Source organism: Lactuca virosa, chromosome 4 (genome assembly GCF_052849685.1).
Source record: "Lactuca virosa cultivar CGN04683 chromosome 4, Lactuca_virosa_CGN04683_v6, whole genome shotgun sequence".
In the NCBI taxonomy this organism is placed as follows: domain Eukaryota; kingdom Viridiplantae; phylum Streptophyta; class Magnoliopsida; order Asterales; family Asteraceae; genus Lactuca; species Lactuca virosa.
The window spans coordinates 97,732,621-97,756,911 of record NC_136429.1 but is presented as its reverse complement, the minus strand read 5'-3'; the positions used below and the strand labels follow the sequence as shown (position 1 = coordinate 97,756,911).

General features: G+C 39.4%; 2 protein-coding genes across 2 annotated transcripts; one reads left to right on the top strand and one right to left on the bottom strand.

The window, feature by feature from the left end:
• Nucleotides 1-13,014: 13,014 nt before the first annotated feature.
• Nucleotides 13,015-13,437, bottom strand: LOC145104805 (uncharacterized). Its single transcript, XM_079041983.1, has one exon. The coding sequence runs from the start codon at nt 13,435-13,437 to the stop codon at nt 13,015-13,017; it is 423 nt and encodes a 140-aa protein (XP_078898109.1).
• A 7,211-nt stretch (nt 13,438-20,648) lies between these two features.
• LOC145104804 (uncharacterized) lies at nt 20,649-21,239 on the top strand. The gene has a single exon (XM_079041982.1). It carries the CDS (start codon nt 20,649-20,651, stop codon nt 21,237-21,239), a length of 591 nt encoding a protein of 196 aa, XP_078898108.1.
• Nucleotides 21,240-24,291: the final 3,052 nt, after the last annotated feature.

Sequence of the window (24,291 nt, the reverse complement as noted above, 5' to 3'; positions counted from 1 at the left end):
TAAGATCATAAAATAATAGACGAACTAATGCAGGATATCAAGGTTTTGAGATTTATTGCAGGATCCTAGGCATCTGAAGAAATTCTTTCACTACAGCCGTGCAAATCTATCATACAAGCAGAAATATTAAAACATCCATGGCATGAAATTATAAGGGTTTTCCCACCTACCCCACAAAAAGAGAAACATTTCTTACAGGCACAAAATATTAAAATTGTTTGTAACTAGATAAAAATTAAACTACAGACTGATCACCACCACCCGGAGTCACCTCCGTCTTCTCCCCTCATTCCTTTGGCTGCGATGCAGGATCCTGATTGGCACCAACAGGCTCACCAGTCAATTTGATCAGGGCCTCACGCCATCTTGCTAGATTCCAGGATCATGCACTTTCACGATCCTCCGCAAGCTTGATTTTTTCCTCCCAGACAGCAGCAATACTCATCCTCATTTCAAAAACCACGTTATTCATTTTAGCCACATGCTCGCTTTCCTTCTCAACCTTCTCTCTGGACAGCTTATCCAATCTCTGTAGGAGCTCCTTGTTGACTCCCTCTTGTTCCCTCAAAGCATGCTCTGTTTGAGAAATCTTGGCATTGAGATCCTCATCGGAGCGAGAGACATAATCAACAACCTACGAGGAACAACGGTAAATAGATTATAAAGCTGAATGGAAAAGAACATAGGAATGCTCATGAATTGAGAGAAGGATATCAACTTCTTTAACACCTCCTCTATTCCAAGATTCTCAAGATCCCAGGTATCAGATGGTTTCCTCTTGCGAGATGTCGGGGTCTTCACAATGAGGTCGAGCTGAGTCTTCTTAGGAGGAAGAGAAGGAGGAATCTTTTCCTTCTTCACCATGAGCAAACCGCTGAACATGTCGTCTTCGAGCTCATAAAAGACGAATCGAGCACTAGAGAGAGTGTTTTTGGACCCTACACATTAAGAAGGATCCCCTTAAGTTTAGGATCCTGATGATAAAATAGACAAAAACACCGAGAAGGATCCTTACTAGTGGCCATCGAAGCTGTGGTAGATGAACCTTTGTGAAGACTGGGACACTCAAACTTGAATGATCTAACGTCTGCAGGTAAAGCAAGAAAACTAGCAATCTTCCCTCGGTATCCTCAGCGACAGTAAAAGCTTCTCCAAACTTGAAACCTGCATCGAAATAAACAAAAAAAGAAGAGTGAATCCTTGGATCCTCAATATTAATAAATAGATCCTACCCTTTTCAACCCAAGCTTTGGGCAAAAGATCCCCGCCATCAATAGAATCACGTCTCATAAAAAAATATTTTTCCTTCCAGGCTCCGTTGTTATGTTTTGTTTTCAGAATGAGGTGAGGTTTGTTGGTCTTGACCTTAAGAAGAAAACGTGAATTCCGAAAAGTAGAAAGTTCATAAACGTAAGCCAACTCGGGAAGGCTTATGTCTAAATTGTGGGAACGGTTCAATCGACCGATCCAATATAAGTTCCTCCAGCTAATGGGCATTGCTTGAATATATGAAAGATTGGTGGCTTGAAAGAAGTCAGAAACGATGCCTGAAAAAGGGTATTTGAGACCCAAAGAAAAGGGGTATTCGGGAAAACATACCCAGGAAGGAGAAACGGAATTAGGTTGAATGGAAGCTTCAAAAGACCTGAAGATTACAGCAGAGGGAAATGGCCCATTGGCTATGAAAGAGTGCATGTCTTCTTCATCGAAGGAGTAGACCTCATCATAGGCTAGAATCCCCTGATCAATGAAGTCGTTTTCGGGAGGGGCAGTAATGCTAGCATGAGAACGGGTTGCCTTCTCGCCCATAATTGAAAAAGAGAAAAGAAAAACAAAAGAAGAAGGAATTACGTTTGGAGGTGACCATATATGATCGGAAGAGGTATTGAAGAGGGTAAACGGAATCCTCAAGTTTACCATATTTAACCTAGTGTTAGAGGAGAGAGGGTATGATTTGACTGCGCGGTGATTACTATTGAACATATAGGTCCTATTTGATTAATATTTAAGATGCAAATCTCTGATCCCTTTTGTTCATTATTTCCTAAAATATACCTCTAAATATCCGAAAACTAACATTAATATTTCGCAGGTATAATTTGGGGGCAATTGTTAGGGGCAGGATCCCAGAATCATATTCAGGATACTTAGTATTGTTGAAAGGTCAGGATCCTTAAAATATATCGCAGGATCCTGATTATTATTACTAATACTTACTAACACCTATAACGGTTATATTTTTATCTCTCTTTTTCCCACATGTGCATAACTATTCAACGTGAGACTCATTCTCAAAGGAAAGTCATATCGACCATGCAAAAGACCCGGAATACCAAGTCAAACAACGTACATATGCTGATTCTGGAGGATCCCAAAAATCTCGGAATTCTTGTTGATTAGCTTAGACTATAAATAACACATGTAACTCACACTACACACACGATTAGCTCTACCATTACACTTGTACTCGTATTACCTTCATCATATTTGTAATCTCAGATTAAAATCAATAAAACATATCAAGGCAGGTGATCATTATCACCTCCTAAGATTTTATGTTGGAGATCCTATAAAGGATCAAGGGCTTTCCTTATAACTCACTTGTCTTACTTTGATCATTATTCTACACTTATATTGCACTAACACCACAGCCTCTCGTACACGTTGGTTGATATCCACTTAGTCGATTTTTGACAAAAACAGGATCGATACAGAAGAATGTCGAAGATTGGTGACAGTGGACACAATGATAATGAATGAATATATATATATATATATATATATATATATATATATATATATATATATATATATATATATATATATATATATATATATATATATTGTTAGGGCTAGGATCCAAGAACGACATTCAGGATCCTCAAACCTCAGGATCCCCAAACATACTTCTGGATCCTGATTATTATTTATTCTGCAATATTTATAATGGTTAAATACACTATTATTTTTCTCACATGTTCGGAAATAATCAGCCAAAGACTTGTTCTCAACGAATAGTTGTCATGACCATGCGAAAGACCCAGAAGACCAAGTCAAGTAAAGTCTACAAGTTGATCTCGGAGGATCCCAAAATTCTCTGAGTTCTTCTTATTAGCTTTAGACTATAAAAAAACACTTGTATTTATCACACTACACACGAAGCTTAGTAGAACTACAATACTTGTACTTACATTCTTTACATTTTCTCTGTAATCAACCTTTTCAATCAATTAAATCGACGAGGAAGGGGATCATTATAACCTACCAAGGTTTTATGCCAGAGATCGTAACAAGGATCAAGTGCTTTCATTGTAAACAACTTGTGTCAATTTGATCATATTTTTTTACTTGCTTTATTCTTAACATCACAGCCTCTCATACACTTTGCTCGATTCCTGTTTGTTTATTTTTTTGAGAAAAACAATTTGGCGCCCACTATGGGGCCGTGGAGTTCAAAATCCTTCGAAAAATCATGTCTACAAAATCGACCATGTCCTCTTCCTCAGCTCCGAAGAAAACCTCACAAGCACCAAAGAAAAACACCTCTTCCGTCTTTACCCTAGGACTCCAGGATCCTCCGGTGCTGATTTCCATCAATGAAATTTGTGCTATGATGAAGAGACTGTAACGACAAGTCGCCCAACAGTAGGAGGTTAACAAGACAATTCTCAAGGAAGTGGAGAGAATGAGGACAAAAATCCACAAGCCTCAAGAAGCATCACCCTCGATCTTGCAATCCAAGATCCTGAACTTTGACAACACGGGATCCTCAGTGATTCATTGCGAGATAGGGTCCTCAACACCGGCCTCTGTTCCCGCCTGGGGTACGACCCCGAGAGAACAAGCCCATACGACTCAGGATCCCAACGAAACCTTTGTTACTCCCAATAACAAGGATCCTCGTAAGCTCGTTAATAATAGTATCTTTACTACTAACTCAATAGATCTTGATACAGGTTTAAGCCATATCATGGCTAAGGAACTCCAACAACTAAGAAAAATGATCTCAAGCATTCCCATAGTAGTTCAACCTGTACCGAAAGTATCCCTCACAAGCCACAAGATCTCCAGATTCGTTTCGGCGATAGCTGATGCCAAAGTCCCAAAGCGCTTTTAGACCCCCATCATGAAGCCTTATGACGATACTATAGATCCTGAGGAGCACATGACATAATACAGGGAAAGGATGGAGATCACTCCCATCCCCACTCGCTTGAAAGAAGCTTGCCTATGCAAGGATTTTGGTTCAACCCTCACACGATCAGCTTTAAAATGGCTCCTTAATGTTCCTCCTTATTCTATTACATCGTTTGCTCATTTAATAAATTTATTTAATTGTTTTGGTCAAAAATCGACTCTGTGGATATCAACCAAAGTGTGTAAGAGGCTGTGGTGTTGTGGATGAAGTAATTGACGAAATAGAACAAGATTGCACAAGTGATTACAAGGAAAGCCCTTGATCCTTGCTAGGATCTCCGGCATAAAACCTTGGGAGGTGATAATGATCACCTGCCTTGATTATTTTATTGACTGAAATGAATAATTACAGAGAAAATGTAATGAGTACGAGTACAAGTGCTAGTATTCTACCAAAAATTCGTGTGTTGTGTGATGAATACCAGTGATATATATAGTCTAAAGATAATAACAAGAATTCCGAAAATTCTGAGATCCTCCGAGATCAACTTATAGCTGTTGCTTGACTTGGTCCTCCGGGTCTTTTTCATGGCTGTGATGACTATTCGCTGAGAGTGTGAGTTTGACTGATTATTTCTACACATGTGAGAAAGACAATGGAATATATAGTCATTATAATTATATAAAAAATATCAGTCAAGATCCTAGAGTATATTTCGGATCCTGAGGTTCGAGGATCCTAAGGTTTTAGGATCCTTAGGCTCGAGGATCTTATTGTAGCTTCTAAGATCATAGCCCTAACAATTGTCCCCATGTTATTCCTGAAAATAAATGAGTTAGTTTCGAGAATATTGAAGGGATAACTTAAAGAAGATGAATGAAGAGAGAGATAAGGGTAAATAATTGAATTTAACCCTTAACGGCTAGGATAATTCAAATTTTAATGGGTGAATTGCTAGTAGTTATAAGTGGTCAAATCAGCTATTCCTTCAGTATAAATAGAGATGATTAGTTTCACAATTTTCTTTACTTTTCCCGTCTATCTTTCGATTATCGGTGATTTATGTGAAGGTAATTCTCTCTATTTCTTCTATATTTTTACTTCTTCTATCATGGGTAAGAAAATGGTTGTTTCTCGCAAATACATCCTATGTCTTCCCGAAGACGACTTCGTCGACCAAGGGATCCTTTCCTATGAGGAGACAGGTTCCTTTGGTGACTAGGATCTCATACATTTAGGACATGCCTATCATTTGGAGGATCCTTTATTGGATCGACCAAGTGAATCAATCAAAAGACCTTGATATTGTTCTTTCTGAACTGGCTTGTATGTATGATCTTACGACCTTTGGGAATTCTCACTTTCTTCTCAAAGTCAAGGCCCACAAATTTTCTCTTGTCCTGAAAAAAAAACACAATTATGGAGCTTGGAAAGAAAATCACCTTTTTGTGAGACGTGACTCTATTCTTGGTGGGGATCTCCTGACGGATGCTTGGGTTAAGAATCGTAGGATTCTTTTATACTAATATAAGGATCCTGGAATTCACTTCTTCTTATTTTGTTTGCATTTTTGCAGCTTCCAAGTTTGAAGAGGTCGTCCCTATTGCTGATGATTCTGAAGAGAAGATTGAGAAGTTCTTGGCCCTGCCTAAAGCTGAGAGATCCTTTCGATTCGAACAGGTCACTTTCCAAGAAAGCTCTTCTGCTACTGACCCCATATCAGCAGGTAAGGATCCATGATTGTTTTTGCTTATGATGAAGGATCTAACATTTTTTTTATTATATGTAGGTTCCAAGATCACTCGCTCCAGTGCTCGTTTCACACTTTCTGATCTTGACACAACCATGTCTAAGGATCAGCTGACGGTGAAAAAGGAGAAAACCTCGTTTTCTCTTCCTCCCAAAAGATCGGCCATTGACTTAATAGTGAAGACTCTAGGATCCCGGAAAAGGAAAAATGTTGAGTCTGCAGGTCTATCCGCCTCGGAGTTGAGAATGCGCTCCTGAAATTGGTCTCTTTTTCCCAGGCTATAAGTGTCGGTTTTATCCTCGTTTTATATTTTGCTTTTCTTTTTGCTGACCCACTATGTGTTTGTTTCAGGTCTGTGATCATGTTTCTGCTGATCTAAGGATCCGATCGGAGAGGGCCGAACAAGCCCTTCAAGGACAGGAAAAGATGTGGAAAGCGACCAATAAGGATCTATTGAGGAGAGTGGAGGTGCTCATCAAGGAGAAGGCTGAAAAGGATGAGGAGCACTTGCTCGAGATGGAGGAGGTGATTGCTGATGCGAAGGCCAGTGTTGTGGTGGCTATTTGGGAGGCCAAGATCCGTCTTGCGGAGGATCAGGAGAATGCAGGTTCTTAGGGCGTGGACGGTTGGCGTGAGGCACTGGCCAAGTTGACTGACAAGCCTGCTACCGCCAATCAGGATCCTGTACTGCAACTGACCGAAGGAGGGGAAAATAAAGACGCAACCGATGATGACCAGGCTAAGGTCTAGGCATGTAAAGATTAGTTTAAATAAATTTCTATTTTTTGGGATGTAAAACAATTAATTTTATTTGGGTGGGTTAGCATGCAACCCCTTTTTTGAATGCAAGGGTTGTATTTTTCTTTGCATCTTCCTTCTTTTTCCCATTTAACTTGCGTAATAGATATGGTACTGAAATCTTTGAATAGTTAGGATCCTGAAAACCGTGGTAAAATTCCTTTAACAAGTAATAAACAAAAGAAATCATTTATATAATTAACTCTAATAAATTACCCTTTAAAGTGATTATAAAAACTTCTTAGAAGGTATCAACTCAAAGATTAATAACCGAAAAAATATGTGTCTGGGATCCTGAAAATAGGGATCCTCAGACTTTCCTTAGAAAGTTTTTCAAGGGCAAAGATAGATAGAACCTGATAATCTTATGACTTCCCTATCTTCGTATGATCCTCATGCAAGGGGATCTTTGCTTTGGAAGTTTGTTGGGAGGGATTTTCATTTGTCTCCGTCGTGTCAAATTTCAGGAAGGATCCTTATCTTTAAATTGAGGAAGATAATGCTATGAATCTTCTTTATTTTCTGGGGAGTATCCCATCTTCAACTAATGTCATGGCAAGTTTTCGGGAAAAATCCCAAATTAAGGTAACATGTTAATATTACAATCTTTAGTGAATTGCGGGAAAAAATCCCAAACCGTATGACAACAATGTTATAAGCCTCATGCATTTTCAAGGGTGAATCCCAACTTATGATAACGTGTAAATGTTATGAACCTTAGGAATGTCTTGGGGAAGATCCCAACTTAAGAGAACATGTAAACGTTAGAAACCTTAGGAATCTTCCGGGGAAGATCCCAACTTAGGATAACATGTAAATGTAATAAATCATAGGAATTTTCCGGGGAAGATCCCAACTTAAGATAACATGTAAATGTTACAAACCTTAGGAATTTTCTGGGGAAGATCCCAACTTAAGATAACATGTAAATGTTATAAACCTTAGATTCAAACTTCAGGATCTTAATTTATGTTCAGAAATAAGAAGGTTGCCAAGTCACTGAAACGTGAAATGATCCCCTTATTCACATCCCATAGTTAGATAGCGTGCATCCAAGCGAGGTGTATAAACCTTAACTCATGTGAAAAAGGTAATTAATTCATTAAACCTTAAAGGGATTAAGTACCCTTATTCGTAGGAGACATGATCAGTCTCTATTCTTGGGAGATTCATATTGTGAATCGTCTGATGTTTTCAGTCACAGGATTCTTGCGTTCCAGTGGTCCCTTGGGAGATTCAAGACCCTTGTAAGTCAGGATCCTTAAGTGTCAGGATCCCTAAGTGTCAGGATCCTTAGAGGTCAGGATCATTAAGCATTAGGATCCTTCAGTCCCTGCATGTAGCAAACGTTAGCTATGGGTGGGCGTTAGCTTGGCTAACGCCCCTCCGATGCTTAAGTTAGTAATGGTGTTCGAAGGGAATAAATAGTAGCAAAAGATAAAGGGTGAATAGTGTGTGTAGCTTAAGTGTATCAGGAAATGACTGACCTCACCTAAATAAAATAGGCTTTAAGATGTATCGCATTCTAGGATCTTAGTAAGATATTTCCATCCACGGTGGCTAACCAATATGCCCCATTTCCTGCTTCGGCGTATATGAGATATGGCCCTTCCCATTTAGGTGCCAGTTTACCTGCACTAGGATCCTTGTTATTTTTGAATGTTTTTCTTAGTACCAAGTCTCCTACTTGAAGTCTTCTGACTTTTATATTTTTATTGTACGCCTTGGTGATCCTGTGTTGATGAGCAGCAATACGGATCTTGGCAAGATCCCTAAGTTCATCTATAGTGTCGAGATCCTGGGCCAGGATCTTGTTGTTGTCCTCTTGGTTTTGAAGTAGGTATCTTGTTGTGGGGATCACTGCTTCCGTTCCAAACACTAATAAGTATGGGGTTTGGTCGGTAGCTACCTTGGAAGTGGTCATATCTGCCCATAACATGAAATGAAGTTATTCTGCCCATCTTCCTTTCTTCTCATCCAGCCTTTTCTTCAAATGGTTGACTATAATTTTATTGTTGGATTCTACTTGGCCGTTGGCTTGAGGGTGGACAGGAGTAGACATCACATCTTGATTCCCCAACTTGTGCAAAAGTCCCTTGTCCTTTTGCTTATGAATTGGGATCCATTGTCACATATAATTTCAGCAGGGATCCCGAACCTAGTCAATATGTTACGTTTAATGAAGGAGACTACCTCTTTGTCTCTTACCTGGACGTAGGCTTCAACTTCTATCCATTTTGAAAAGTAATCAATCATTACCAGCATTAAGGCCTTTCCTCCAGGGGCTACTGGCAGTTTTCCTACTATATCCATTCCTCATTTCATGAATGGCCAAGGGGAAATGATAGGATGTAGAGGTTCTGCTGGTTGGTGCAGGATGTTGCTATGTCTTTGACAAGCGTCACATTTCTGTGCATGGAGGAAGGAGTCTTTCTTCATTGTTGGCCAGTAGTATCCCATCCTTAATGCTTTGGAATATAAGGATCTGCCCCCAGTGTGATTGCCAGAGTCCCCTTCGTGAATATCCTTCAGGACATCTGCAGCTTCATGATCTTCTAGACACCTGAGGTATGGTCCTACTATATATTTTTTATACAACTTACCTTGGATTATAACAAACATTCAGATCCTTGTTCTGAATGCTCTCTTGCTTTTCTCTTCCTTAGGGATCATGCTGTTTTGGAGGTATTCCATGATTGGTTGGATCCAGGATCTAGGAGTTAGGGAAGGATCCTGGATGTTGGGATCCAGATGTTGGATCATTGAGTCGAGATCTTCGATTGTGGCGATGTCGATAGTCTCCACGTGATTTTTGGGGTATTTCAGTTTCTTGGTGGGATCCTTGATTACCGAGATCAATACGTGGATTATAAGGTGTCCAACCTCCAAACCGGAACGACGGAAACGTTCGGGGGCGGAGGACGTCATGTTTTGTATCACAAGACATGCATCATAGTAATCAAAGTAATAAACAACCATTTCATTAGAAATAAAATGTTTACAAAGTGTGTGATTCACATAAGATAGATTACAAAAGTAAATGACAAAACAAGACATGAAGCTACTATGCTCCATCTTCTGAATCCCAGCGCGCGTACCTGTCTACTAGTTTCCTAAGAATACAAGTTATTTTGAAAGAGTAGATCAACATTTAAGCTGGTGAGTTCATAAGTATTTAAGTGATGTAAAGTAAGTTAAAAGTTCTTTTAGAAAAGTTTGCCTGTTCCTCCAGAAGATCCTATACCTTCTGATATGATGAAAGATGAGTATAAATGACTCTACAATCCTTTCTATGAGTATTAAATGAATATAAATTATATAGAATACAGATCAAACAAACAATCGATTGTGTGTATCTGCCCTAAGCCCACAACCAAACAAGGAACAGGAAATGAGGCGGAAGTCACACATCCCATTGTTTGTTAGATCTTTACTGTATATAACCTTGGTGTATTCATTTGGTACTCACAGAGTTAACTGTAATAGTTCCTTTATATTTGAAGAAAACATTCTTTAAGATTAACCCTTATTTCCTTTAGTAAAAATGATAACCACAATAGTTCCTTCTATAATCACTTAGTTTATACTAGCTATATATAATCTAATATCGAGCAGATAGTTAATTGTGTGAATCTGCCCTAAGCCCGCAACCAAACAAGGAACAGAAAGTAAGGCGGAAAGCACACATCTAACTATCTGTTGGATATTACATATATATAACCCTGATGTGTAAACTAAGGTATTATAGAATTAACCACTTAAGGTCCTTTAAGTTGTACTGTTTTAATAAAATAGATTAAACCTTTCACTGATAAGTTTCTAGTTTAGTATACTCAATGTTCTATCTGAAAGTATGTTTTGATACTAGAAAACGGTATATTGAATTTGTATACTATGACCTGACCTATACCTGGTACTCCTTATGATTACTTGGTGTATACGGATATATATATATATATATATATATATATATATATATATATATATATATATATATATATATATATATATATATATAGTTAAGATCGAATAGATAGTAGACTGGATGCATCTGCTTTAAGCCCACAACCAAACAAGGAACAAGAAATGAAGCGGAAAGCACACATCCTACTATCTGCTGGACTCAACTAATATATATCCCTAACGTATCTACCGAGGAATCATAAAGTTAGCATTATAGGTCACCTTCTAACTGAATGTTCATGTTACGAGTAAGTTATGTGGCGTTATTCTAATGTTTGGACAACTATTAGAAATAATGAAATCTTGTACTCTTAACGCCTCAGTCGATACTATTGTGAGTTTTACATATGTTTATGTGTTTCCTATATCATAATTCGTGTTTGCTAACCCTGATACGTTGTATTTGTACCTTTGTTAGTGTTAACCCAGTATGACGTTTTACCTTGTGTTTGCTAACTTTGGTACGTGGTATTCATACCTTTGTTAGTGCAAACCCGGAATGATGTGTTATTACCTCGTGTTTGCTAACCCTGGTACGTTGTATTTGTACCGTTGTTTGTGCAAACCCGGAATGATGTGTTATTACCTCGTGTTTGCTAAGACTCGATATTGTTGTGAGTTTTACATATGTTTATGTGTTTCCTGTATCATACTTCGTGTTTGCTAACTCTGGTATGTTGTATTTGTACCTTTGTTAGTGTAAACCTGGTATGACGTTTTACCTTGTGTTTGCTAACTTTGGTACGTGGTATTCGTACCGTTGTTTGTGCAAACCCGGAATGATGTGTTATTACCTTAATTTGTTATAAACAATGAGTTAAAGATACGATAACTTCCTAGGATACTAGGAATATATAGTATAAGTGTGTAATTCATGATTTGTTCTTTTGTTTTAGTTATAGTATGTTCCTCCCTATACTAGTTATAGTATGATCCTCCCTATACTAGTTATAGTATGTTCCTCCTTGTTCTAGTTATAATATGCTCCTCCCTGTACTAGGTATAGTATGAACTGAATCTCTAAACTATACCTATTATAATTTACTAGTATGTTTACTTGAACTGTTACTGACTTGAAGAAAAGACTCATTTAACTACTGAGTTATGATTGTACTTCAAAACAGAGTTTTATAAACCATAAAGTAACATAACTTTAAAAGAGTTTTTGCAATGATTTGGTCACTTATAAACACATAAGCAATCCTAAAAAATGATGTTTATCACAAAACATTTACACAATTATCATTGTGTTCAACTTGTCTTACCCACCCCCCTAAAAGCATTTAAAACATTTAAAAGATTGATTATAGGGGTATGAACTCACCTTATGTGGGTGATTCAATTGCAGGTTCGCGTAAGGATGAGAAGTTCCACGAATGAATTTCTGAGACACAAACGAGTCCTAAATGATGTATAATGGAATATATAGGCATGAAATTAATGTTTAACACAACTAACATGCAAGGAAACATTCTTAGGGACTAGGAAACACTTGAACTAAGTGTTACAATCACATGTGATTGATCAAAGGGGGTTTAAGGCTCCAACATGAGGTGTACGGCCAAGGGGTGTACGGCCATGGAGTGTACGGCCGTACACTCATGGTAAAACATGCACAAGAGGGTGTTTGAACCATGGGGAAGCTTGTGGGTCTATTGCTCATCAAGATTATGAACTAGGTTCTCATTTTGGAGGCCCTTTTGGGGTGTTTTGAGGTGTGTACGGCCATGCAAGGGTGTACGGCCATACACTCCTTTTTTTCTAGCTAAATGGTCAATTATAAGGTGTTAAACAAGAGTATCTAACGTATACTAAGCATATGGAAAGGATACTTACGATTTGGAGGCTCAAAAGAGGGTTCACGGCCACCAAGAACAAGTGTGTGTTCTTGGTGAAAGATGAAGATATTGAAGATCTACCCAAAAAGATGATTTTCATGGATGAAATCAAAAGGTGATACATGATTAAGAAGGATAACAACTCAAAGATGGAAGAAACACTTACGTTTTTGACGATCTATGATGAAGAACTCGATGATAGTTGAGAGAGAATCGACTTTCTAGCCTTGGAATTGAGAGAAATGACTAGAAATGAAGGGATACCCTTCATAAGGGCAAGGGTTCACGGTCATCATGGGTGTATGGCCGTACACCCATGTGTACGGTCGTACACTCCCTTGGATGGAGTGTTCGGCTCGATTTCAACGCGAAGAACTTTAGCTGACACATCCCTAAACCCATAGCTTGATTGTGCTGAGCTTAGAACCCTTAAACAGACTCTAAATGATGCTAAAAGATAGCAGAAATGGGTCTGACACTCGGTTGAATTGAATGGCTGGACTTACAAGGCAAAAAATTTCGGGTTGTCACATACGGATCTTGGTTTCCGGTAGGATCCTTAATGAAGATCCTAGATTGGCTAAAGCATCTGCCTCAACATTGTCTTCTCTAGGAACCTGGTTTAGGCTAAATTTTTTGAATTCTGAAGCCAGGTTTTTGAGGATTTGGAGATATAGAGCTAGCTTCTCTCCTTTCACTGCATAAGATCCATTAAAATGGTTAGTTAGTAGTAAAGAATCGACGAATACCTGAAGATCCTTGATTTGAAGATCCTTGGCTAACTGTAGTCCCATGATCAGCGCCTCGTATTCTATTTCGTTGCTGGTTGCACTAAATTCACAACTGATTGATTGTGGTAGGATGTTCCCATGTGGTGATTTTAGTATGATCCCCAAGCCAATTCCTCTTTGGTTCGATGCTCCATCTGTAAATAGTGTCCATATTCCCATGTTTTCCTTTTATAGAAGTTGTTTGGCTTCTATTTCTACTTGATCTCTGAGATCATCACTAAAGTCAGCCACAAAGTTTGCTAATGCTTGGGATTTTATGGCAGATCTTGTTCGTACTTTATGTCATAAGTGCCTAACTTCACAAACCATTTCTCCATTCTTCCTGACATTTTTGGTTTTCTCATAACATTCTTAATTGGATAATTAGTTCTTACAATTATAAGGTGCATTTGAAAATAATGTCTTAACTTAGTAGAAGCTGTTACTAATGCAAGTATAAGTTTTTCAAGGTGAGAATACATGGTCTTAGGATCTAGGAGAATTTTACTTACGTAGTATATGGGATGTTGGTCCCCATCGAGATCCTTAGCTAGTACAGCGCTTACCGCGTTTGAGGATACTGAGAGGTAAAGAAGGAGTGGTTCCCCATCTAGCGGTTTTACCAATAAGGGTGGTGAGCTTAAATATATTTTAAGCTCTTGGAAAGCATGTTCATGTTCCTGAGTCCACTCGAATCTTTTGTTCTTCTTCAAGATGTCGTAGAAAGGATTACATCTTTATGAGGATCTTGAGATGAACCTGTTTAGGGCTGTCACTCTTCCTGTTAATATCTAAATATCCTTTGTCGAGGACGGTGATTTCAGATCAAGGATGGCCTTCATTTGTTCCGGGCTTGCTTCGATTCCTCTTTTGGTCACCATGTATCCTAGGAACTTACCCGATTTCATCCCAAAGTGGAACTTGGAGGGATTCAGCCTCATGTTATATTGGTCTAGAATGTCGAAGGCTTCTTCAAGATCCTTGAGGTGATCCTCAGTTTTTTTGGACTTGACCACCATGTCATCGATTTAGACTTCCATCGTGTCCCCCAGTTTCTCCTTGAACATCTTATTCACCAACCTTTGGTATGTTTCTCTTGCATTTTTAAGACCAAATGGCATAGTGGTGTAACAATAGATATATGTTGGAGTTATGAATGTCGTGTCTTCTTGGTCAGAGGGTTCCATCTGGATCTATTGGAATCCTGTCGATGCGTCCATGAACGTCAGTAATTCGTTGCCCGTTGTCGTGTCTATCATGGAGTCGATGTGTGGTAGAGGGGAGGATCCTTGGGACAGGCCTTGTTAAGATCCGTATAGTCTACACCCACTCTTCATTTACCATTCTGCTTTTCCACCACGACCACATTAGCCAGCCATCTTGGGAACTTCACTTCCTTGATCTTGCCTATTTTGAGATGTTTTTCTACTTTTTCTTGTATAACTTGGTTTCTTTCCAGTTCAAACTTCCTTCTCTTTTGGTGTATCGGCCTGAAAGATGGGTCAGTGTTATGTTTATGGGTTATTATGCTTTTTTCAATACCTGTCATGTCCTCATGCTTCCATGAAAACGTCTTGCTTTTGTCCTTGAGGAACTTTAGGAGATCCTGTTCGACTTGTTCGAGCATTAAGGATCCTATGAGAACTTCGGCTTTAGGATCTTCAAGATTCAGGGACACTTCTTTTATGTCATGCTTTCTTGTTTCCAACACGCCTGGTGCCCCCTGTCTTAATTTCTATGCTTTTCTTGGTATTGTTTAGGACTTCATCGAAGTCTTGTAGCATTCCTTGGAACCTTGTTGGTATCCTATGATCTTCACTATCCCTCATGGGGTGGGCATCTTTACGCATTGATGATATGTCGATGGAACAACCTTCATTTCATGGATCCATGGTCTACCTAATATGACATTATAAGAGGATAATGTGTCAATTACACAAAAATGTTGTACAAAATTTACCCCCTCATTGTAGATTGGTAGCTTTATCTCGCCGATGGTGTGCTTCAGTTTCAACGCTGAAGCCGATCAGTAGTTAGGATCTTGCAACTATCTCAGTCTACAGGATGTTCATTCTTTTTAACAAGTCAAGGAGTATGATGTTTACTGAGGATCCTCCATCGACAAGGATCCTTCTGACGAAATGATTGGCGATGTATAGAGTGATTACTAATTCGTCATGGTGAAGATCTTAGACGTGCTATCTATCCGCTTTATTGAAGGTGATCTCCTTTTGGTTATTGATCGTTGTGTTCTTTCGTGGTCCATTTTCCTTCTCCATTTTAGATACCTTGGCTTGCCTTTTTTCTGCAAAGTAGGAGGTACCAGAAATGTCAGATCCTCCAGAGATTACATTGATCACCTTGGCGTCACCCTGGGGGGGATCCTGGTCTTTCGAGGATCATCTGAGGATCCTGGTCTTTTTCTTTGGATTTTTCCTTTCTTCTCCCAAGGATTTCTTTGAGGTATCCTTTGCTCAGGAGATAGCTGAGAGCTATGCAATCCTCCGTGACGTGACCAAAGTCCTCATGATATCCACACCATTTAGACTTGTCCTTCCAAACGATGGATTTTTCTCCTTTCCTTGGCCATTTGGCTTTGTCTCAAAGGTCTTACATGGCAAAGATTACAGCTGAAATATCCACAGAAAAACAATAGTCAGTAATTTTAGGGAAATATTCTTCCTCCCCCTCATATTCAAGGGAATTAAACCTATGATGGTCGGGTTTGGAATAAGGCTTTGATTTATAGGATCTTTGGGCCGAGGAGTTGACTTCCTATTGGGGTGATCATACGAGCTTGGCGAGTTGCTCCTTTTTTGGATCTCCTTGTCTTCTTCGAGCCTGATGAATCTCAATGCCCTGCTCCTGACTTCATCGATTCTCCTACATGGGGTCATTATCAAATCGTCGTAGAAGGGATAATCCTTCCTTAAGCCCATTTTAAAGGCTTCGAATCCAATCGCCATGTCGATGTTGGGGATACTCAGAGCTTCCCTGCCAAACCTGTTCATAAAAATCCTAAGGGATTCCTTAGGATCCTGAACCACTCAATAGAGATCGCTAGTGATCTTCTCGAATGTTCTGCTACAAGAAAATTGATTGTTAAATAAATTAATCAAATGAAAAAATGATGTCATCGAATAAGGAGGAACGTTAAGGAGCCATTTTAGAGCAGATCCTGTGAGGGTGGAACCAAATTCCTTGCACATGAAATCTTCTTTCAAGTGAGTGGGGATGGGAATAATTTCCATCCTCTCCCTATTTTGTGCCACGTGCTCCTCAGGATCCATAGTTCCGTTGTAGGGCTTCATGCTGGGGGTCTGGAAGTGTTTTGGAACTTCAATATCAGCTATCGTTGGAATGAATCTAGAGATCCTGTGACTTGTGGAGGATACTTCTGGTACCGGTTGAACTACTCCGGGTACGCTTGAGATCATCTGTCTTAGTTCTTGTAGATCCTTAGCCATGATCGGGCTTAAACCTGTGTCAAGATCCATTGAGTTAGTTGTAAATTTTTTATTATTGATAGAGTTACCAGGATCCCTGTTATTGGGAGTAACAAAGGTTTCGTTAGGATCCTGAGTCATATGGTCTTGGTCTCTTGGAGCTGCACCCCAAGCGGGAATAGAGGTCGGTATTGAGGATCCTATCTCGCGACGGATCGCTGAGGATCATGGGTTGTCAAAGTTCAGGATCATTGGCTGGAAGACCGAGGGCGCTGCCTCTTGAGGCTTGTGGATTCCCGTCCTTATTCTTTCCACTTCCTTGAGAATCGTCCTATTATCCTCATGCTGTTGGGCGACCTGTCCCTCTAGTCTCTTTATTATAGCAAATATCTCGTTGTTGGAAATCAACACATGAGGATCCTGGAGTCCCGGGGTAACTGAAGAGGTGTTCTTCTTCGGTGTTTCAGAGACTTTATTGGGAGCTCCAGCCGGTGGTGGTGGGAGGTTTTTAGAGGAAATGGGAGGAATCGAGGAGGAGGAGAGAGTCGATTGAGCATACATGATTTTCTGAGGGATTTTGAACACCACGGCCCCACGGTGGGCGCCAAATTGTTTTGGTAAAAAACGACTATGTGGATATCAACCAAAGTGTATGAGAGGTTATGGTGTTGTGGATGAATTAATTGACGAAATTAGAACAAGATTGCACAAGTGATTACAAGGAAAGCCCTTCATCCTTGGTAGGATCTCTGGCATAAAACCTTGGGAGGTGATAATGATCACATGCCTTTATTATTTTATTGATTGAAAAGAATAATTACAGAGAAAATATAATGAGTACTAGTGCAACTTCTAGTATTCTGCCAAAAATTCGTGTGTTGTGTGATGAATACAAGTGATATATATAGTCTAAATCAAATAACAAGAATTCAAAAAACTCCGGTATCCTCAGAGATCAACTTATAGTCGTTGCTTGACTTGGTCCTCCGGGTCGTTTGGATGGTTGTGACGATTATTCGTTGAGAGTGTGACTTTGACTGATTATTTCTGCACATGTGAGAATAAAAATGGAATATATATAATTGTTATAAATATATTAAAAAATATTAGTCAGGATCCTGGAGTATATTTGGGATCCTGAGGTTCGAGGATCCTAAGGTTTTAGGATCCTTAGGATCGAGGATCTTATTGTAGCTTCTAAGATATTATCCATAACAATTTAACAATCAATTTTCTTGTAGCAGAACATTCAAAAAGATCACCAGTGATCTCTATCGGGTGGTCCAGGATCCTAAGGAATCCCTTAGGACTTTTGTGAACAGGTTTGGCAGGGAAGATTCTCTTTAAAATGGGCTTGAAGAAAGATTCTCTTTTCTATGAGGACCTCGTAATGACTCCATGAAAAAGGATGGACGAAGTTAGAAACAGCGCACTAACGTTCATCGGAATCGAAGAAGACAAGGAGATCCAAAAAAGGAGCAACCCACCAAGCTCTTATGATCACCCCAATGGAAAGGCCGATTCCTCGGCCGAAAGATCCTATAAGTCAAAACCATATTCCAAATCTGACCATCATAGGGTTAATGCCCTTGAATATGAGGGAGAGGAAGAAGATTTTACTAAGATTACTAACTATTGTTTTTCTGTGGATATTTCAGGTGTAATATTTGCTATGCAGTATCTTGGAGACAAAGCAAGATGGCCAAGAAAGGGAGAAAAATCCACTTCTTGGAAAGACAGGTCCAAATGGTGTGCATACCATGAAGACTTCGGTCACATCACAGAGGATTGTTTAGCTCTCAGAAAGGTGATCAACTACATCTTAGGAAAAGGGTACCTCAAAGAAATCCTTGGAAGAAGAAAGGAGAGATCCAAAGAAAAAGATCAGGATCCTCAGAAGATCCTCGACAAACTAGCATCGCCCTGCTGACGCCAAGGTAATCAATGTGATCTCTGGAGGATCTGACATTTGTGGTACCTCTTATTCTACATCAAAGAGGCACGACAAAGTATCCAAAACAAAGAAGGAAAAAGGAGCACAGAAGAACACATCAATCACAGACGAGAAGGAGATCACTTTCCATGAAGCAGATAGACAAGACGTCCAGGATCCTCACCATGACAGGTTTGTGATTACTCTTTACATCGCCAACCATTTTGTGGGAAGGATCCTCGTCGATAGAGGATCCTTCGTCAACATCATACTCCTGGACACGTTGAAAAGAATGAACATCCCAGAGTCTAAGATAGTTGCAAGATCCTCAGTGCTGATTGGATTCAGCAGCGAAACCAAGCACACCATCGGCGAGATAAAGCTGCCTATCTACATAGAGGGTGTAAACTCTATACAATGTTTTTTTGTAATTGGTATGTTATCCTCTTATAATGTCATACTAGTTAGACCGTAGATCCACGAAATGAAGTCTGTCCCATCGACATATCATCAATGCGTAAAGATGCCCACCCCATGGGGGACAGTGAAGATCGTAGGAGATCAACAAGAATCCAAGGAATGCTACAAGACTTCGATGAAATCTTCAACAATACCACGAAAAGCATAGCAATTAAAGTAGGGGTACAGGACGTGCTAGAAGAAAGAGAGCAAGATATAAAATAAGTGCCCCTGGGCCTTGAGGATCTTGAAGCCAAAGTTCTCATAGGATCCTGAATGCCTAAACAAGGCGGACATGATCTATAAAGTTCCTAAAAGCTAGAAGCAAGACGTTTGCATGGTAGCATGAGGACATGGTAGGTATTGATAAAAGCATAATAAACCATAAACTTAACATTGATCCATCTTTCAGACCGATACACCAAAAGAGAAGGAAATTTGCGCCGAAAAGAAACCAAGTTATACAAGAAGAAGTAGAAAAACTTCTCAAAATTGGGATGATCAAGGAGGTGAAATTCCCAATATGGATAGTTAATGTGGTTGTGGTACAAAAAAAGAATGGTAAGTGCAGAGTGTGTATAAATTACACGGATCTTTACAAGGCTTGTCCCAAGGATCCTTTCCCTCTACCATATATAGACTCCATGATAGACACGATAACGGGTCATGAATTATTGACATTCATGGATGCATCAACAGGATTCCAACAGATCCAGATGGAACCCTCTGACACAGAGGACATGACGTTTATAACTCTAAAAGGTATCTATTGTTAAATTGGCATGTTATTTGGTCTTAAAAATGCGGGTGCAACATACCAAAGACTGGTCAGCAAGATGTTCAAAGAGAAATTGGGGGACACCATGGAAGTCTACATCGATGACAAGGTGGTCAAGTCCAAAAAAGCTAAGGATCACCTCAAGGATCTCGAAGAAGCCTTTGACATCCTGTACTAATATAACATGAAGTTGAATCCCTACAAGTGCCACTTTAGGATGAGATCAGGTAAGTTCCTGGGATACATGGTAACCAAAAGAGGAATTGAAGCAAGCCCAGAGCAAATTAAGTCCATCCTCGATCTAAGATCACCATCCTCGACAAAAGATATTCAGAGACTTACAGGAAGACTGGCAGCCCTAAACATGTTCATCTCAAGATCCTCAGAAAGATGCAAGCCTTTATAAAACATCTTTTAGAGGAAAAAAAGATTTGAGTGGACCCAGGAACATGAGGATGCTTTCCAGGAACTTAAAAGATATTTAAGTTCACCACGCCTATTGGTAAAACAATTAAACGGGGAACCACTGCTTCTCTACCTCTTAGTATCCTCAAACGCAGTGAGTGCAATATTAGCTAAGCATCTTAATGGCGACCACCATCCCATCTACTATGTAAGTAAAAGTCTCCTGGATCCTGAGACTAGGTACTCCCACCTTGAAAAACTTATACTTGTATTAGTAACTGCTTCTACTAAATTAAGACATTATTTTGAAACACACCCTATAACTGTAAGAACTAACTATCCCATTAAGAATGTTATGAGAAAACCAAAAATGTCAAGAAGGATGGAAAAGTGGTCCGTGAAGTTAAGCACATATGACATAAAGTATGAGCCAAGATCAACAATAAAGTCTCAAGCAGTAGCAGATTTTGTGGATGACTTTAGTGATGATCTAAGAGCTGAAGTTGAAATAGAAGCCAAACAATTTCTAGAAGAGGAGAACATGGGAAAATGGATGCTATTCACGGATGGAACATCAAACAAAAGAGGAATTGGCTTGGGGATCATACTAAAATTGCCACAGGGGGACATCCTACCCCAAGCAATCAGCTGTGAGTTCAATGCAACCAACAACGAAGTAGAATCTGAGGCATTAGTCATGGGATTACAGCTGGCCAAAGATCTTCAAATCAAGGATCTTCAGGTATTTGTCGATTCTTTACTATTGACTAACCATTTTAATGGATCCTATTTAGTAAAAGGAGAAAAATTACCACTATACCTCCAGATCGTCAAAAACTTAGCCTCTGAATTCAAAGAATTTAGCTTAAACCAGGTTCCTAGACAGGACAATACTAAAGCGGATGCTTTAGCCAATCTTGGATCCCGTTGTAAACCAGGATCCCGAAAACCCACGAATTGATCCTAGCAATCTAGGATCTTGCCAAGCGACTGAAGGATCCCAACGATCACGTGGAGACTACTAACGTCACTACAATCGAAGATCCCGATTCGACACTTCCATATCAGGATCCTTACATCAAGGATCATTCTCCAACCTCAGGATCTTGGACCTAACCCATTATGGAATACCTCCAGAATACCATGATCCCTAAAGAAGAAAAAAGCTAAAGGGAAATCAGAACAAGGGTCTCAAGGTTTTTTATAATCTAAGGTAAGTTATACAAAAAATCTATGGCAGGTCCATACCTTAGATGTTTAGAAGATCATGAAGCTGCAGAAGCCCAAAGGGACATATAGGAAGGAGCCTGCAGAAACCACACTGGGGGAAAATCCTTATGCTCCAAAGTGTTGAGGACAAGATATTACTGGCCAACCATAAAGAAATATTCCTTCCTTCATGCTCAGAAATGTGATGCCTGTCAAAGACATAACAACATCCTACATGAACCAGCAGAACCTTTTATATCCTATCATCTCCCCTTGGCCATTCATGAAATGGGGAATGGATATAGTGGGTAAATTGCCACTAGCTCCTGGAGTAAAGGTCTTTATGCTAGTGATGACTAGCCACTTCTCAAAATGGATAGAAACCGAAGCTTTCGTCCGGGTAAGAGACAAAGAGGTAGTTTACTTCATTAAATGTAATATTCTGACCAGGTTCAGGATCCCTGCCGAAATTATATGTGAAAATGGATCCTAGTTCATAAGCAAAAGGACAAGAGACTTTTGCACAAGTTGGGGAATCAAGATGGTAATGTCCACTCCTGTCCACCCTCAAGCCAACGGTCAAGCAGAGTCTAGCAACAAAATCATTGTCAACAACTTGATGAAAAGGCTTGATGAGAAGAAAGGAAGATGGGCAGAAGAACTTCATTTCGTATTATGGACAAATAGGACCACTTCCAAGGTAGATATGGGCAAACCCATACTCCGTAGTGTTTGGAACGGAAGCAATAATTCCCACTGAAGTGGTGATCCCAGCAGCAAGATACCTACTTCAAAACCAAGAGGACAGCGACAGGATCCTGGCCTAGGATCTTGATACTATAGATGAATTCAGGGATCTTGCCAAAATCTGCATCGCTGCTCGTCAACAGAGGATTACCAAGGCGTACAAGAAAAATATAAAAGTCAGAAGGTTCTAAACAGGATACTTGGTACTAAGGAAAACTTTCTGAAATACCAAGGATCCTAATGTAGGTAAACTGGAACCTAAATGGGAAGGACCATATCTCATAGATGTCGAAGCAGAAAAGGGGGCATATTGGTTGGCTACCCTCGATGGAAATGTCCTGCCAAGATCCTGGAATGCTATACATCTTAAAGCTTATTTCATGTAAGTAAGATTAGTTATTTTCCAACACACTTAAATTACACATGCTATTTAACTTTTACCCTCTATTTTATTACTATTTATTCTCTTTAAATACCATTACTGACTTAAGCATCGGGGGGTGTTAGCTAGACTAACGCCCACCCTTAGCTAATGTTTGCTGTGCACAGGGACTCAAGGATCCTAACTCCCAAGGATCCGGATCCTTAGGGATCCTGACACATAAGGATCCTGACGTACAAGGATCTTGATGAATGAAAATTTAAGGATCCTGATGTTTGAAGACCCTAGCACCAAAGATTTCCATAACTGCAAACGCCCTATGATTCATAAGACGAATATCCTAATAATAGAGACTGATCATCTCTCCTACGAATAAGGGTACTTAATCCCCTCTAAGGTTTAAAGAGTTAGTTACCTCTTTCACATGAGTTAAGGTTTATACACCTCGCTTGGACGCATATTATCTAACTATGGGATGTGAATAAGGGGGTCATTTCACGCTACAGTGACTTCGCAACCCTCTTATTTCTGAACATAAGTTAAGATCCTAAAGTTGAAATATATGGTTTATAACATTGACATGTTATCTTAAGTTGGGATCCTCCCCAGATAGTTCCTAAGGTTTATAACATTTTCAAGTTATCTCAAGTTGGGATCTTCCCTAGATAATACACAAGGTTTACAACATTTTCATGTAATCTCAAGTTGGGATTTTACCCAGAAAACACACGAGTTTCATAACATTTTCATGTTGGGATCTTCCCCAGAAAATAAATAAAATTTATACCATTTTTATGTTATCATATAATTTGGGATCCTCCCCAAAAATTTACTAAGTTCTGAATTTTCCCAAGGTTTTTCGAGAGTTATGATACCAACGTATTGCTTAAAGATGGCGTACTCCACCAGAAAATATGTAAACTTTGTAGCGTTATAATGTTGCAAAAGTTCTTTCAGTTATTTTCCACGATAGACTCATTTCCAGCCGAATCCAAATGAGAGATCCTCCTTAAAGTTCACTAAACTAAAGACGATCAGGGATCCTCCTTGACGAACAAGGATCCTTCCATGAACGAACTCTTGGATCCTATAGAGCGTAAATAATTGTAACTTTATGCTTCTCCTGAAAGTGGGTCCCAAAGGTCATGAAGACGAAGGATAATCAGGTTCTATCTATCCTTATTTCTCAAAAGTTGTATTTCTTATAAAATGATTGAAGGTTTATCCTAGATGGATCTCGACTGTTTTGGGATCCTACATGAATTACTAACTGTTTTCAGGTTATTCGGATCCTGAGAGTTCTTGAAAACCCTGAACTCCTTAGGATCCTGATTATAAAGATCCTCAAAAATTCTACTGCTATAACCACGCAATTCAATCAAATATGCAGGTAAATATTAAAACAACAATAACATTAAGGGTTTTCCCACCAGCCCCACAAAAAGGAAACATTAATATTAGCTTACATCACCAAGAAAACCATAAACTACTTAAACCAAATTTTTGCAGGCCTAAGCCGTTAACTGGTTATCATCAGCAGTGATCTTCTCCACCTCGTCCACCTTTGACGGTCGCCCTTTAGGATCCTGACTGGTATTCACAAGCTTACCAGTCAACTTGGACAAAGCTTCACGCCTCCCCACCAGATCCCAGGATCCTACATTGGCGACATCCT

Excerpts from the sequence above, each read along its gene's own strand:
- LOC145104805 (XM_079041983.1), bottom strand. The coding sequence starts at position 13,437 with ATGGGAATATGGACACTATTTACAGATGGAGCATCGAACCAAAGAGGA.
- LOC145104804 (XM_079041982.1), top strand. The coding sequence starts at position 20,649 with ATGTCAAGAAGGATGGAAAAGTGGTCCGTGAAGTTAAGCACATATGAC.